Source organism: Notothenia rossii, assembly GCF_949606895.1.
Source record: "Notothenia rossii genome assembly, chromosome: 2".
Taxonomy (NCBI): domain Eukaryota; kingdom Metazoa; phylum Chordata; class Actinopteri; order Perciformes; family Nototheniidae; genus Notothenia; species Notothenia rossii.
The window spans coordinates 40,844,913-40,862,034 of NC_136904.1; the positions used below are offsets into that span (position 1 = coordinate 40,844,913).

Sequence of the window (17,122 nt, forward strand, 5' to 3'; positions counted from 1 at the left end):
TATGGATTTGAGGGAGCAGCAGCAAAGGAGACTTTTACAGAAGCAGAGCTGCTTTTTGCTTTATGAATGTCAAGAGGCAAACAAGAAACCACTAATAAGACTCCAGAAATTCATTTTTCCCGTTGGCTCGTGTGTGAGATTTTGTGTTCGAGACATTGTTCACCTTGTCATTAAGCCTTGTTAAGGGATGCTGCCCATTGAGCCGATCAAATTCCACGCTGCTTCACACACACATTCCCGCGCGAAGACATTCAGCTTCACATTGAGATGCTGGTTTGCTTTTCTAAAGCCGCACACTCATCCGCCCTTCATCATGCCGCAGGGCAGCTGTACCAATCCAGCCCTGCTGTGTGGACCAGAGGAAGTGTAGTCACTCTTTACACACACAAACACACACTGGGAGCATAGCTGTGTATTACATCCAATCTAGGGACGGCTGCCTGGGGAAAATAGATTACAAAGGTTATAGCACGGAACTGGTGTTGTGTGTGTTTGAATTGGTATAGGGCACAACAATACACATACCTAAACTGACCTTTGGTGTAGATGCAGGTAGCATTTATTTCCTAAACTCTCTCAAAAATGTAATTATTGTTTATTCATTTATGAAAATGTATGAAGGCATTTTCATTTTGAATTCAGTTTGTTCCCAGGTGAGCTCTTGTTGCACATGTTAATACATAAAGATCATCCGAATTCCAGGGACAAAAGGGCAGCAGTTCAAAAAAACATTTATCTTCATTGAAAAATACTGCACCTGTTATGTTATTCAAGAGTGGAGCGTAGTGTTCATTTGTTTAAGCTATTACGTTTGTATTATTCTTGTGTCAACTGTCCTTGTAACCCCTTGATCATGTATTTTATGTTTAACCATCTAAAACGGGAGTTTAAGTCAACCAGAACTTTACACAACACCCACAGTGAAGTTCGACCTAATAGCTATGGCACAGCACCCAGGGAGCAGTGGGGGGGTCTGGTGCCTTGCTCAAGGGCACCACAGCAGGGCCCAGGAGGTAAACGGGCACCTCTCCAAACCACACTACTTTGGTGTGTTCGGGGACTTGAACTAGTGACCCTTCGGTTCCCAAGCCAAGTCCCTACAGACTAATAATGATGAGGACAAACAGAAGGACACAAAAAGACACCCGCATATTGATCCCAGGGTCCAGCTGGTGTCAAGATAGGATTTAGTTGAGGAAAATGCAATATGCGTCTCTTTCTCCCGGGTTTATTTATGGCGGAAAAAAAACAGTGAACACTTCCTCTTGCTTAACTTTTGACATTACATTTTTGACAAGTGTGGCACTGTCCTCGCTGCCCCATCACCTGTCTGACACCGTCAATACCACCTGTCTCCACCTCAGGGGATGATCTGATCCGTAATATACTTACTGGATGTATTTATACCTCTGTTACAATCAGTCTGAGTGTCGAGGAACGATTGTCACCACCCAGTCAGATTTAACACAGCATCGAATTTGTTTGACTGCATTGAACAACAACTTGTGCTGATGATTCCTAAAATTAGGACATGCATGTTTTTTTCTTCTATCCTTAAAAAGTATTAATGTGGTGGTCTAAAGAAATCCTCCTCAGTTAGACTACATATGTCTTAATATATTAAATAATTGAATACTGCCCTATTAATGCTCTAAATTACATGTTTAAAACCTTGTGATGTCTACTTCTGTTACATTATTGATTATTTGATGCAATAGTTCAAGGCCTTATTGCAAAATACAAAATATATCTCAATATTTTTATGTTGCTTTAATGTTAGTATTTTTAGGCAAATCTTTGCATAAAAACACATCAGTATGATCATCTAGTGGTCTCTACAACGATGTCTGTATTTAAATGTTTTATTATTATTAATGGAACCATTTTGAGCACTCTTGCAAGAAAAGGAAAATCGCAGCCGAGTACAATTGGAAAGAAAACATCATATATTCAAACCACACAATTGTACACATAGGTTTTAAAGGCATTGAATGATCATAAATAATGGCATGCTGTATGCATGATGTGAGCCTATATGCCGTGGCCACTTCTATACAGCTCCGGCTCAACAAAGACCATTTAAAACACAGAGCAAGGCAACAATAGCTGCTTTCAATAGGTAAACGACATTTCAAAACAACCTAAATTCATGTGTGCTTTGTGTGCATAACAACAGGTCATTTAAAAGCGGTTGAATAAAAATGGCACAGTGTGTGAAGCACAGAGGGCCAGGCTGTCACCGTGACTAACCGCTCTTTAGAACAATAACACTCACACACTCTCTGTGTGTGTTCTACCTGTGTCTGTATCTAGAGGCTTTGTTCCAAAAGCACAAGGCTGTCCACGGCTCCTGGCTTGAGAGACGCCTGGTGGCATGTGACTGTATATTCCCACCGGTGATAAAGACCCTTTCTGAGGGGGGGACTGGTTCTGGGCAGATATTTTAGCTCCAATTGTTTTCAGTGTTTGGCTCGCTCCTGCCCCAGCACTGTCTCAATCATCTCCTGTCTGGATCCCCACCTGGTGGGAGGCTCACTGATCGGCTGCTGAGCGGGGAAATCTAGCTCTCCCTTGCCACCCCCCACTCCTTCCCACTGAATCACAAACTGTTCACAAACTTCTTGAAAAATGTGAGGGTGTTGAAAAAGACATAAAATACGAGAAGAACAGGCATCATTGTTTTGTGGTCAATTGTGATTATTGTTAAACACCACAGTTGGGCCTAATGTGGTCACAGCTACCTGGGAAATAAGCTGACGCAGCTCTGAAAACAGATTGTGGCTAGCTAGCTATGTAGCTTGTCCTGTATTCAGAGAAGAGGGGAGTGAGGCAAAAGGACCGTTAACACCTTTACTGCCATTGGCCACCATCACGCTCACAGTGGAATAGCAAGCCTGTCGAACGCAATGCAACTCGATCTGTTCAGCACAACTGTTGATCCAGTTTCATGTTCGGTTCTGAGACCAGGACCCTCAATGCTCGACTACAGCATTGTCTCAATGAGTCAAATATCAACCTCTTTTGCAGGGTACAAAATATATCTTGGAAGATAACCCAACGTAACAGAAGATCTCACCTCCCACTCAATTTCCGCACCCCAGTATCTTGACTTAGTTCACATGATATGGACTATGATAGCAAGCTAGCGGGCTTACTGTTCTTGGGTATACATGGCTAGTTAAACTTTAATGACATGTTTCTACTAGTTTGGAAGGTGTGGAAGGTTTTAGTTGCTACTCAAAAACCTCTCCCAAGTGAGTTGGTAGTTGTTGAAAATTGGTTTACATGGAAGTCAGTCAATGGAAATGGTACACATAAAAATGGCCGCCTCTCTGAACATCCTGCTCGGTTGATTTGACAGGAAAAGTCTGTTCTATTCTATTCTATTTTAATGACTGCACTCTCATCTACTTGCAGGCTCAGTCGTTTGATTGTGTTGTCAGTGGTGATTCCCACATGATAAAGGCATGTTCCAAGTGTACAATAATCCCACCTGTATGCAGGGGAAAAGCTTGTTTGACGTCATGAATTCTGCAATTCCCAACTGTGGATAGTTTGCACAGTGACACATTAAAACGTTTTGGTGGACTACAAATTGGTAGTTCTTAATAAGTGGGTCACATTTCTTAAGTGCTGTGCCAAATAGCAAGACATTAAATCATTGCTTCAAGTCCTGCACTTCCGCAGGTTGTCAGACATCTCCAGTTATATCAATACTCCAGGTAACACATGCACTTTAACTGGCTCACTTAGCACCATGACTGCCTGGCCTGATCAGCAGTGCAGCCAGACTTTGACTTCAGCTGTATTAGTGAAATTGATTGTCACCGTAATGATTTGTGTCCGGCGTGATCAACAATAAATGACAAACATGGCTGGAGGCGTTGCTCGTAGGTGCTCGATCAAACACAAGGGACTATCTCCTTCTCACACACACACGCACGCACGCACGCACGCACATGCATGCATGCAAAGACTACAAGCCAGAGGCCAGCGCTTGTCCAATCAATAGACAAATTAACAAGACAAATTCAATGTGTGGAATTAAAACCCCCCCTACAGAATAGCAAAAAAAGGCTTTGCCTGTTGGGCAGTCAGATAAGGACTTGGGTGGGTGTGTGTGTGTGTTTACCTTTTAACTCTTCCCTTGAACCAAAAGGAACATATTCTTATCACTTTATATAGTTGTATATCTAGCAAGCAACAGCACACACAAACACAGATTGACTTTGGCATCACATTCACTTTCCACAGAGCTGTTTTGTTGCAGTACCCCCCAGCTTAGCACTGCAACGGCTTTCAAATAGGAGCTGCTGCTGGATGCAGAGACCCAATATGCGTCGGCTGCGGGGCTGGCTAGCAAGCTGACAGATCGTTTATTCAAGAAGCTCTCTGCTCTGCACTCGCTGCACCGCCTGCTGTTTCGTACACAGGCGGACTTCTGTGGGCAATAGTGTTTATGTGACTGCGTGTGTGTTGGATGTGTGTAGCAGTGGGATTTGTAATGCTGTTTATGCAGTCCATATGCTCTCAGTTTGACTCCTATCCTCAGGCCGTCAGAGGAGGAGGACATTTTTCATATTTAAGAACACCCCAACTCTGTTGGAGTTCAAGCTCTCGAGCATGCACTTTTACTCTCCCTCCCTCTCGTCTGTCTCAGAGTAGAGGAAATGAATTACGTATGAGTGGCAGAAAAGAAGCCTGGTGGTGTGGATGTGCCCTTTAAGAGCAAAGTCTTGTCCTAACCCTTGTACACCCTGAATTTAAAAGGCGCGTCCCTATGAAGATGTTCCCATTTGGCCGGCCAGCCTCCTGCACTCCCAGCTAAACTGTCCAAAGAGCAAGCCTTTCTTTCATCCATTTCCGTTGGTCTGTCTCTGTGAAGCTCTTTCACTCACTACACTTCCATTTATCTTCACTGAAGCAACAAAAGACAAGTTCAACAGTCATAATGCTGCAGGAACAATGACCTGCAGGTTTTAATATTGCTATAACGCTGTAGGATGTTCAATAGTTCTCTTTCACAGCAAAACACATCTCTACAAATCATGCTGGTGATTTATCCATTCTCTTAGGCAAGCACGTACATATTTGCTATTGTTATTTTATAGTCTAAAAATGACACAATAAAACATTTAATAAAAAATAAGACCTATATTTTCCAAACAACACTTTATATCTCCCAAGATCTCCCATGTTCAACCCATGTTGCACTGGTATCACAGCCATGATACATCATGTTATTGTTACACCCTTACTACACATACTACATCCATCCTGGTATAACACTGTTATTAAACACATTAAACAGTTTTTACACCAATGTTTACAATGTGATTAGACCAATATCACAACCATGGAAAGGCAGGAGCATAACAATAGAAGGTTGGAGGGAAGAACAGACATTGCTGTTAAAATTAACATAGCACTATGTAGCGTTGCCATTGCATAAAACTAGTCACATGACAACAGCGATACATTCAATGTCTGTTCTTCTCTCTTTCCATGGCATTGGATGGGAGCCTTAGATTTCCCTGAAATTATTCGGGTCATTTGTTAAATATTAAATATTGCTAAGCCTTCGTTAATGCCTACTTTACGTTCTATATTAGATGGTTTTCTTTCCAAAAAGCTAGTATTTGTATATGTTTGAATGTATCCAGCAGGCTGCAAAGCTCCAGTTATACATCATTTTCTTATATGGAAATGGGACGAATAAAATGAGTTGTTAATGATACAATTCTAAGATAATTCAACGGAAACACTTGAATCTTGATCCTTTAACAAGCTTACTGTAGATGGATGCAGATAGCATGAACTCAGATTCTTCATGTCTTTTCTACATACAGTAAATGTTCTCTGTGTCCTCTCTTTGATCTGCCTTGTTCTTCTCTACTCATCATCTTCTTGTTCATTTCTCATGTATGTACCTTCCAGTCCGTCATCCCACCTTTCATCTGTCATCTCGTAACATGGCCTTCATCCCAGCTTTGTGCTCAATCACACTGGCTCCTAATCTTTCCTCTTTAAGCCTCCGCTCGGTTTTTTTTTCTCCTTGCCTTACTTCTGACTCTTACAGCTCTGCTTCACTCCCCCCTTGCTTTATTTTTTCATCTGGCTTCTCCCTTCTTCATTCTCCACTCCTCTCCCTCGAGGCCACTGAAGCCTGTCTTCACCTCTGAGGAAAATGTCACGTCAGTCTTTACCAGAAGGATCCTTAGCCCTGCCACTCGATCGTTTGGGTCAATCTACCTTTCAACTGGTTTCGCACATTGCCTACACCTAGCACACTTTTGTCCCTCCAAGTACACACATTCATGTATGCATTAATGTGGGAAATATATATTTTGTGCCAGTTTATTGGTTCTTCTTGTACTGCCATCTTCGACATATTGTTGAAACTGTGCTCAGGGGGTAAATAGGCATCCACCAATCAGACGGGTTCAACCCATTCCCTGCAGTGAATATGTCAAAGTAGGCAAGATACTTAAAGATACCCTATTGTGCTTTTGGAGGTTTTTCCCTTTCTTGTAGTATGTTATATAGGTTGTTGTACATGTAAATGGTCTGCAGAGGCTAGAATACCAAAGTTCCTTCGATAGTGACATACTGACATCAGTATGTAACACTTGCTCTTCAATAGGCTAGCACTCCAACAAATTGTACGGCGGGACATCTCCAAGTTGTGCCGGCCAGCTGACCAATCAGCGCAGACTGGGCTCTGGTTTTAGACAGAGGGTGAAAAGAGGTGCTGCAGCACAGGCAGTATGAAAAAATACCTTTTTGAACATTAAAGCATGCAAATATGTCACAGTAGAGGCACAAAATACAAATCCTGAAAATTAGCATAAAAGGGAACCTTTAACTACAAAATGGCTCCTGTATGCATGTCTACAGTATTGTTGTGTATGCAAGATGCTTTGGATACAGATAACAGAAGAGTATTAGGCGTGATAGTGTTAGCATACGTTTGGATTCAAGAAAGTGGGAAATTCCCCTATTTGGAGAGGGTGAAGCCTGAAGAATGTTAAATGACAAAGATGTTTGAGATGTGGAATAAATAAAAAGGTGATGGGTCCCAGATGGAAAAATAAATATGAGTAGGGAATGGTTACCAATATTTGGGTGGTATAACCTAAAGGCAACAATTTATAAATCAGTATGGAGGCTTTGGATTGAAAAGATATGTTGAATTGACCCTTTGGGGCAATTGTCTGGCTTCGACCAATATATTCAAATGAATTGGATAAATCCATTATAAAGCTGAAGTGAACCTGCAGGTAAATGGGTTTAGAGGAAGGCTAACAGCAAACTTGAACTATGTGCAGCTTGAAAAATGGCATTGCCATGGCTTTGGCTTTTAGAGTTGTCTTTTACTTAGTCTTACTTATACAAGTGGCAGTATAATGAAGTATGGTGCACTCATCACAGCCTTGACAAGGTAATTAAAGAAGAGCAGCATTGCATGTAGTCAACACCTAATTTCTTCTAGCTCAAGGTGAAGATATTCATGACATGAAACCATCGACCCATTTTGCTTCATAAATGGGTATTATTGGTGGTTATCAGCTCCATGTAGAAGATAGATAGAATTGGAAGATGTAACCATCTTTATTGGTCACACATGTTCATGCTCACAGCACACCCACATTGCAATTTGTTCTCTGCTTTGTACCCATCCTAGTACTAGGAGCAGTGTGTATGTGGGTCATGGCTAAACCAACTATTCATTTTTTTTATTCATAACATGGTTGATCACAAGGAATACAAGAAGGCCACACAGACCTTTAGTGATGTAGTAATTATGTACGGAGGAAAGGCAGAGGTCAGGTATCATTGTAATATGATGCAATAATGCAATAGCATCCTCTATGGCAGGGGTTCCCAAAGTGTGGGAAGGTGAGCCTCCCCTCAGAGAACATAATCACAGCCGCGCCCCCCCCTCCCAATTATTATTGCTATTATTATTGCTATTATTATTATTATTATTATTATTATTATTATTATTGTTGCTATAATGCAGGGGTATTCAATTGCATTTCAAAGAGGTCCAGTAAGAGAAAATGTCATAAAATGCTCTGTTTTCGCTACCTTTCTCTTTTTGCTGAGCGTCACCTCCTTAAAACATTAAACAATAGCTTTTTTAAACCTCTTTATCTTTATGTTTTAAACATGTTGAGGTTAAGGATGGCAGCTTCCTCATACGTTGCACTCAGAGAGAAATAGTTGAGACGGAGATGTCTTTAGCAGCAGGGAGGAGTAACTTTTCACCAATGTTGTGAGGTTTACCTGCCTTAGCTATCCGTAACGCCACTCGGTATGATGCTTCGGTTGCCTTTGTATTCACAGTGCTAAATGTGTCAATGACATTTTTCTGTGACTGCAATTCCTTGAGCTTCCGGTCAAAAAAGTCCTGTGGCTTGGTCACCAAACATGGGTGTTTCGTCTCAATATGACGCCGGAGTTTACATGCTCTCATACTGTCATTAGCTAGCACCTCGTTGCAGATAACACACTGTGGCCGTGGAGTGTCATCAGGACCGGTCCATGAAAATCCTAGCTTCAAATAATTATTGTCATACTTCCTCCGTTTTCTGACAGACGCTGTCTCCTCTCTCACTTTAGGTAACTTCACTAAAAATCTGTCCATATATTGCCGCTCGCATACATTTAGCTGAAGTTAACAAGCTAGATTTCACTGATTCTCTTTATTTTTTTCTGGCGGCTGCGCCTCCCTTGAAGCTCTCTGGCGCCCCCGAGGGGAGGCGCGCCTCACACTTTGGGAACCCCTGCTCTATGGCATACCATCCAACCTCCTCAATAAACTCCAACATATCCAGAACTCTGCTGCCCGCCTCCTCACCCACACCCGCTCCCGAGACCACATCACTCCCATCCTCCAGAACCTCCACTGGCTCCCCGTCCGTCAAAGAATCCACTTCAAAGTACTCCTCATTACTTACAAAGCCCTCAACAACCAGGCCCCCCCCCCTACCTCACAGACCTTCTGCACCACCACACCCCTTCCCGCTGCCTCCGCTCATCAGAAGCCAACCTCCTATCCATCCCCACCCGCACCAATCACCGGACCTGGGGGGACAGAGCCTTCTCCGTCGCTGCCCCCTCCCTCTGGAACTCACTCCACCAACCCATCAGAGGCTGCACCGACCTCACCACCTTCAAAAAACTCACAAAAACTCACCTCTTCAATCTGGCTTTTAATGTGTGATTGTTTTTGTATTATTTGACTTTAACTTTAACTATATATTTATTTGTTGTTCCTTTCTTCTCTTTTCTTTTCTCTTCACTATTATCTGTAAAGCGTCTTTGAGCACCTGTAAAAGCGCTAACAAATTAAATCTATTATTATTATTATTATTATTATTATTATAGTATAAATGTGAGAAACTAAAAGCACAGGGTATAAGTTGTCCTTGTTTACAATTAAATATTACCTTCACTATGCAAATCTAGCTATTTTAACCCAAACCACTTTTTTTACATAACCTCACCAAGTACTTTTGTTGCCTTAACCTTAATTACGTTACATTCAATGAATTATATGTGCTTTATTACAATAGATCTGATCATATCAATTGATACTTCTCTTATATAGTCACAGATGTTACATAACCTGACATTATTTCCTGTCATGGACTCTTATTAATTTTCTTTCACAGAATGTCTCATGATTTCCCAGAATTGAAACGGTTGAAGTGGTTATATAAGTGGTACTATCACGTAGGCTCTCAGCTGGCGTTTTTTAAGATGCTCTTGAACTTTCGTTTAAATTAATCAATGGTTCCAAATGACACAGTGCTGAAGTTGAGTTCAATAGAACTTGATATAAGATTATATACACATATATTCTTTAACATCACTGTAGTTCTTAGAGTGACTACATGGTTGTGTCTTTCTTGCAAGACAACAGAGAAGGGGGAAATTCAGCGATGTGGGTACACATTAGAATGGTGGCGATAACCACAGCCATATCATTGGCTGATAACATTTGTGATGATAACATTATGACCAACAAACATTAAAAACTCTATGGATCTCAATACATCTGATTGAAAATGGTGAGTTCACAAAGGGACTGTAAAAAGCAAAAATGTCAGTGGAAAGCTTTTATTTGACAGCAGCACAATGTAGAAATGTCAGTTACAGTGAAGAATGTAATGAAAGAGTGCAGCAAGACAGGAGGTAAGGGGGAGAGACAGGAGATGAAAGGGGGCTGATAGACAGACTGACATTGCGAGAGACGCAACGAGAGGGATGACGAAAGCTCCGCTGAAGTCAGACTCACAGCGGAGTGAAGAGCGGAGAGAGGGCATTTTGAATCTTGTCAGCTTCTTACCACTTCCGACTTCTACTGACTCAAGCACGGAGACAAATGTCGCAGTGTGCAAGCTAGCAAAATTCACACAGGAGCTTTGTCTCAGTGTTAATTATAATTCTGGGACAAACCATGGGACTAGGATTTGACCAGGAGAGTGCCAAATGGTAGTTCTCCAAATGAAACATAACTCTGTTGGAACCTAAATCCCTAATTTCCACAGTTAGTGTGTAGGAGTGTAGCTTCAGGGTGGCAGTAGGGGAAATTAGGCCGTCACAGTTCATGTGCAAAAACTCATTGTTCCTTTTATTGTTTTTTAATTAAATACTCCCAACAGAGACAAACCCAGTCTTGACATAAGCCAGGATTTCAATACAGCATAATTCCAACTTTTTTTGTACACTTATTGCCTTCAAAGTTTTTTTTTTTTCCTGAATCAAATGGAAATACTGTACATCAGTCCATTTTGTTGAGAGAGTAAATTAGTAAATGTTGTAGTCCTCACTAACACAGGAAGTGTGGACGTGAGAAGGTGGAGCCATTTATAAAGAGGCCTTATTGTGCTTTTAGGGGGTTTCCCTTTCCTGTTGTGTGTTTTATAGGCTAATCCCAAAGGTCTCTTCCACACACTCCACCCCTGCCTGAAACGTATCCTTTAGACCAGTGGTTCCCAACCTGACCTCGGATGATTTGAGGCCAAATACCATATTTAGACTTTTTTTTTTTAACTTTTTTTTTTTTTTGTATATATATAACTGTAACGCAATACATGATTGTCACTAAAAGCCTTGTCTCTACATTACAATAACATATACAAAATAATTGATTAATTAATTAGAATAAAAATTCAAGTTAGTAGCTATTAAAGGCATAAAAAGACAGCAATGTATAATTCTTTCTTTAATAGAAATGTTTCTTCTGCCCATAAAGTGTCCAAACCAGGCTTGTCTGGATAAGCGCATTTTTAAAACATAGTCATTGTCCATGCCGGTTTCAGTTGGATTATTTGTCACAGTTGCTCCGATCAGATTGATGTCCTCCATTTTGTAGATTATTTACGACTTTTGAATCCACATAAACACATCGGCAAAATCCGGCTTACTTTGAGCATGTGTTTTAAACAGTTTAATCCCTTTGTAAATTGTTTCCACTTGCGTCGTCCTTTAATTTCTTCATACAGGAATCCAAATGAATGAATCCTGAGTCCAATAACCATCAAAGTCACTCCAATAGTGCTCTTTAACTACGCTTTCATCCTCCTTTAACAAAATACTTCACATTCATCCAGTTTGTGACAGTAGTTGTAGCATTTTTGAGACTTTGGAACTTTAATTACCGCTGTTGCGCCCCCCCTGGGGGGCGCGGACCGGCCATAGAGCCCATAGAGTTAAAGGTGGTGGACTGTAACCTGTAAAATCCATAGATTTAAGAGGTCCCCTAGTGGCCGTTAGCTGTAAAAATCCATAGATTAGCCGCACCGTTATATAAGCCGCAGGGTCGAAAAATGGGAAAAAAGCGCGGCTTATAGTCCGAAAATTACGGTACATTACCTCTTTCAGAGAATGATAAAATCGGTAAGAGAAATACAAGTTGTATCCTTTCGAACTGATAAAAACAGACCCAGGAGAAATTTTAAACACTCCAAGGAAACCAGTGAAGGAGTCCAGAGAGTGACATTTTGACAGCTGTCTCTGTTATGGCCCCTACACACGGCAGCGTCCGTTGCCGCTTCAATGCTTCTGCCCATTCACTTTGAATGGGGTGACTTCACGATTCGCCGAACTGCATTGTGGGAGCAAAGCGTAGCTTCTCTCGCGGTGCTCGCTGCAAAAGTAGAGCAATGTTCTACTTTTGACGCCTCGATGGAGGCGTCAGCCAATCTAATCATATGCCAGTACAAGCTCTAGCCAATCAAACCGCGTGTTTGTGTGTCTGGGGCGGGAGATTCATGTGATTGGTTGTTGGTCGAGTTTCAGCCCCCCCCGCCGGCAAGCGACAACGCACGCCGCCGTGCGTAGGAGCCGTTAGTCTATAAATACAAGCCAATGTAGGGTGAAGTCACTGCAGCACCACAGTATAGAGACACAAAGATGCTTACCCCTAGATTCCACCAGGTCCGTCTGCGGCGCATTACGGCTGCGCCGCGCTTTTGGTCAGGCTTCCTCTGGCGTCATACCCTACCGGGCGCGTTTCAGAAGTGGAGCGTCTTGCCTGCCGGCTCGCAGTTTTTGTTGATTTGGGCATATTTCCTGGACAGGCTACTTTGTACAGACAAAGTTCATAACAATTGTAATATCCCAGTTATAAACGACATGAATCAAAGATGTGTTGCTGTATTTTAGTGGTAAAAAAATGCATTCATCATCATAATTATTCGAAATACTGTATATAATTGACACAGGAGAGAACGCTGGCATTTCTCCTCCTACTTGAAAGACTACGGAGGGATAGGGTCTGCAAAATTAGTTTGTGTGCGTGTATATATCCTATATATGCTCTGACTGTTCCACTTCCTGCCTGCATGCCGACATTACCTTACGGCTGCGTCGAGTCGAAAAATAGACTTCAATCCTATTTCGAGCGGAGCCCAGCGGCGAGACCCTTCTGGGACGCTTCTGAGCCGTAACGTGGAATAGCACACATTGACTAGAGTGGCCGCGATCCTTGCGGACGGCGCGGCCGTAACGTGCCGCAGACGGACCCGGTGGAATCTAGCCGTTAGTGTTCAGTGTCTCCATGAACTTTTGAACATCAGCATGCACGATGATGGATTGCCAACGCTGGTCGGTTCCCATAATTCCTTACATATGGTGCAGAGCACACAAGCAGTCTTAACCACTTCATTAACTTTTAATTTCCCATTTGAGTAAGTCAGAAAATAAAATGTAATAACTTTTGTCTGCTGTTTGTTAACGTCTATGAGATGTGAGGAAAAAAAGAACAAGCCCTGTGCAATAATCCTCATTACAGCTAATATCCAGAGATAATATCTGACTATTTATATATTTATATACCCCACTGTCTATGTGCACTCAATGGTATTACACTTTACGCACTACTTCATTCTTTGTCATGTATCAGTCCATCAATGTTGTTTGTTTGAGACGAGAACAGCTTCAGTCCCATGCTGTTGATGACGCCTCTCAAAACTCAATGATGGTTTCAAAGTAATCTCACCCCTCAACAATCCCCCCTGTCTTTCTCTTTCTCTCTCCCCATCTAGAGCTAATAGATGGGACCCCCACCTTGAAAATCAACCACGGCTCTGGCACAGTGGTGCTACAGTTGCCAGGCAACGTGAACGTGGCAGACAGGCGGTGGCATCGGCTGGATGTCCGCAGCAACAGCAAGGTTGGACGCTTCACCCATTTCACACAAATTGCTATTTATTTAGCCACTTAGCTAACAAGTATATTCAAACTGAGCTATACCGGCAGATGAACGTCTATTTTTTTCTTTCTTTTACTTTTACACACTTATTTGACCACTAATATCAAGAAATGTTTTCTTGCATTGAGGCAATTTAAACTAATGTAGGATGGCTCTACTCAAAAACATTGAAAACTGAGTTAATATCAAACAGCACCAACCGCACCATCTATTAAAAAAATTGATTAATGGTTTTAAATCCCTAGGATCATACATCTTGGACTTCGCTAAAGATTCTCTATCGGAAAGCCAAAGCCTGGGCAGCATGCAAAATAACGGACATGGTGTCAGACGTAATGAAACTCAATTTGTTTGCTAAAACCATCGAGCAGAGATTCTATCTACGGCTCTGAGAACGGCACTCATAATGCTCGACTCCATCATCACCTCAACCAATGACAAACCAACCTCTTGTGCAGGGCACGAAATCTATCGTTGAAGAATTACCAAACATTACAGTAGATATATGGCAACATCCTACATCTCACTTTGCGTTTAATTCAACAGATTTGCCATCCAGATGCAACTTATTTAATCCTATTGAAGCCTTCAAGGGGACAAATGCTAACCTTCACAAATTCCCTAGTGAAAAACTCTCCACTAAGGTTGCACGATAATTCAAATGCATCCATAGCATTACCCTGTTTGCTCAACAGCCCTGTCCTGCGGAAACTTAGAGGCAGTTGAAACAACCAAAGACCTAATCAAATTGACAAGCGCAAGAATTTTCAAAGAAGTCTATCAAGTGTATATGTTTTGGTAAATCAAAATCAACAGAAAGTTAATTGTATTAGGTAACAAAATAAATAACGCAATATTTCTTAAATTATATCTGCAAAAAAATCATCAAAATGCTTTTAACACAATCTTCCTGCAGTTATTACGTTCAATATTTAAGGTAATTGTACATTTTATCAGTTGTTAAGTGCTGTTATTGCTATGCATTCAATATAAAATGAATCCATGCAATATGCCACTTTGTTAGAGGCCTTAGGTTAGAAAAGGGAGGAATAGTAAAAGTAGGAATGTGACTCCTGCTTTATATGCCACTCTCCACTGCTAAAGAAAACTAAAACAAAGTGGCAGTGTAACTTCTAATCATTGTTGGTTTGGTACAATCGCTCTCAATCTGTCATTCAGAGCAAAGACTCCCTCCCAGGTGAAAATCAAATGAATAGCATGATTATTATTCCAATTGTCCACTGATGATATATTTCAAAACAAGCAGTGAGGTTGTTTAGAACCTCACCATCTGTACCTTGTCCAGACCTGATTGAAAGTTTCTCTTTTTTCTTTACTGAATCAGATGCAAGAAACAAGTTGCTGCTGTGGTTCGGTTTCACACAAGCAAACTCTTGCAATCCAATTATGTGAACTAGTGTTGGCCCTCTGCCGTGCACAGTTGTATTAGCACCACTGGCCACGGTCATGCATGCTGAGGCGATATTTGCCTGAAAGTTGTCCAAAGTAGAACTGTGCGAGAAGCAAAACATGCAAATTAGCTTAGCCACCGGAAACTAATGTTTTTTTTGCCCCTTCCTTCGCATATAATGGAAGTCAGAGGGGAATGTTATGACTGCCCTAAATCTTAGTTGATAGACCAAATACATGTTGACTGTTAAAAGTAACTTTAAACCAGTGGCGAGGGGAAAGTGCTGCTACATTTTTAGCTGCTGAGCTTCCCAGCCATGGAGGTATAATTGTTTGACAGACATGTCACATTTCAAAACTCAATTATTTCCCATCACAACTATCACCCTTATGAGCCCAATGCAAGCCTATTCAATATGTCGTTTAGGGACCCAAATGGAGAACATGTAAGTTGGTGATTTAGTATTTCACGACCGTCTGCACTTTAAAGTACAGAGGGAGACAATAGCGGTGGGTGTGGCATGAATTATTGCAATGACCCCCTTTTGACATTCTCTACTTAGGATAATTTCAAGGGAATTTAATCAGAGTGAAATTAAGCTAATCTTCACTTCACCGAGGACCGCCCGGTCGGAGCTCTTCGCTGCCTAACCACTGCCTTATACTTTTTAAATATCAAGGAGACTGTCAGTGATCCTATTTTAATGTAACCCAGCTAGCTTCAAGCCTCATGTTCTCACTCTGAGCTTAAAAGCAGCCGGACTGTCTGAACCTTACTGGAAACTCACCCCGACATGGATAAGGACCACTCGAGTTGAAGTACTCTGTCAAAATAAAAGCCTTTTTCATGGAGGCACGTGAATGCACCGTTGGCCTTGGCGGAGCTCTGTGCTCTCTGAGTGCCATTCTAATTTTAATAACTCCATCAGGAACCGTGCCCTGCCATTAGTCACTGAAATGTGCTTGTAATTTGCGTCCATTACTTAACTGTTCAGTACCACACAGTGACACAACACACCAGTTATGTTCCTCTTTGTTACATATTAACAATATGTGCAGTTCTACATTGACACATGCATAAAAACAGAGCACATTTGCTCAGTATTGAGAAGGACCTCAGCGATAAGCATATTGTTGTAAACATTATGTTAAGTATCTATCTAGTAAACAACCACAGTTGATGTGTCATCATCAAGCTAATTGACGCTACTGAGCAATTAGCTCGCACAGCAGGTATGTATTGTATTTAGCTGCTGTTTCCTGACATATTTGCCTCCTGTTGATGCTGGTTTTAAAGCTAAATTAAAAGCATCAGGTAAATCATGCATGTCATTTCAACTGATAAAAGTAATTAATAAAAATAAACCTGCAAGTAATGTCAATCTTTTTATGTTTTTTTTACATGTTTTGGCATGGCACATTATCTAGTTCAGTAGCTGTTAGGAAAATAGCCCGACAGCTGTTTCAGGGTCTAAAGTCACCTCCAGGGGAACATCCTCAGTTGTCCTGACAGTGTAACATGGCCCTCTGTAAAATATCCTCATGTCAGTCTTTATTTCCTTTTACTGTCGTAACCCCCTGCCTCCCATCTCACGGGACACTTTGGCAGAGGTATTCAATTATGGTAATGATCAGATCTCGTGCACCTTCCCTTGAACAGCTGGCGTTCACACAAATGTTCTTGCCCCAATATGTTAAAGAATCATGTCCATGTAGCATTATGTAGAGTATAAATAATGTCAACAATGTCATACATTGATTAATGACCATGTACGTTGTAAATCCAACTTCTTCTTTGGCAACACATTTAAATGTTGTTAGCCTCTTAAATAGGTCTTATCACCACTATTCTAATGTGCCAGATGGGCCACACTGTAACTAATACATTGTTAAAGTGAAGGTGGCATTTTAAAACAACCAACACATTTTAAAACGGACTAAAACGGAACAAATACAGTGTATAGGTTACAAAACTACTAGGTTAGG

The 17,122-nt window shown here is 41.4% G+C and overlaps 1 protein-coding gene across 1 annotated transcript in view; it reads left to right on the forward strand.

Annotated features, from left to right (window-relative positions):
- The window catches only part of LOC307030058 (neural-cadherin-like), a 597,902-nt gene that overhangs the window by 474,656 nt on the left and 106,124 nt on the right, over positions 1 to 17,122 (forward strand). Inside the window, 1 exon segment of the mRNA XM_079666281.1 lies at positions 13,560 to 13,687. Within this exon segment, the coding sequence (XP_079522407.1) occupies positions 13,560 to 13,687 (128 nt within the window).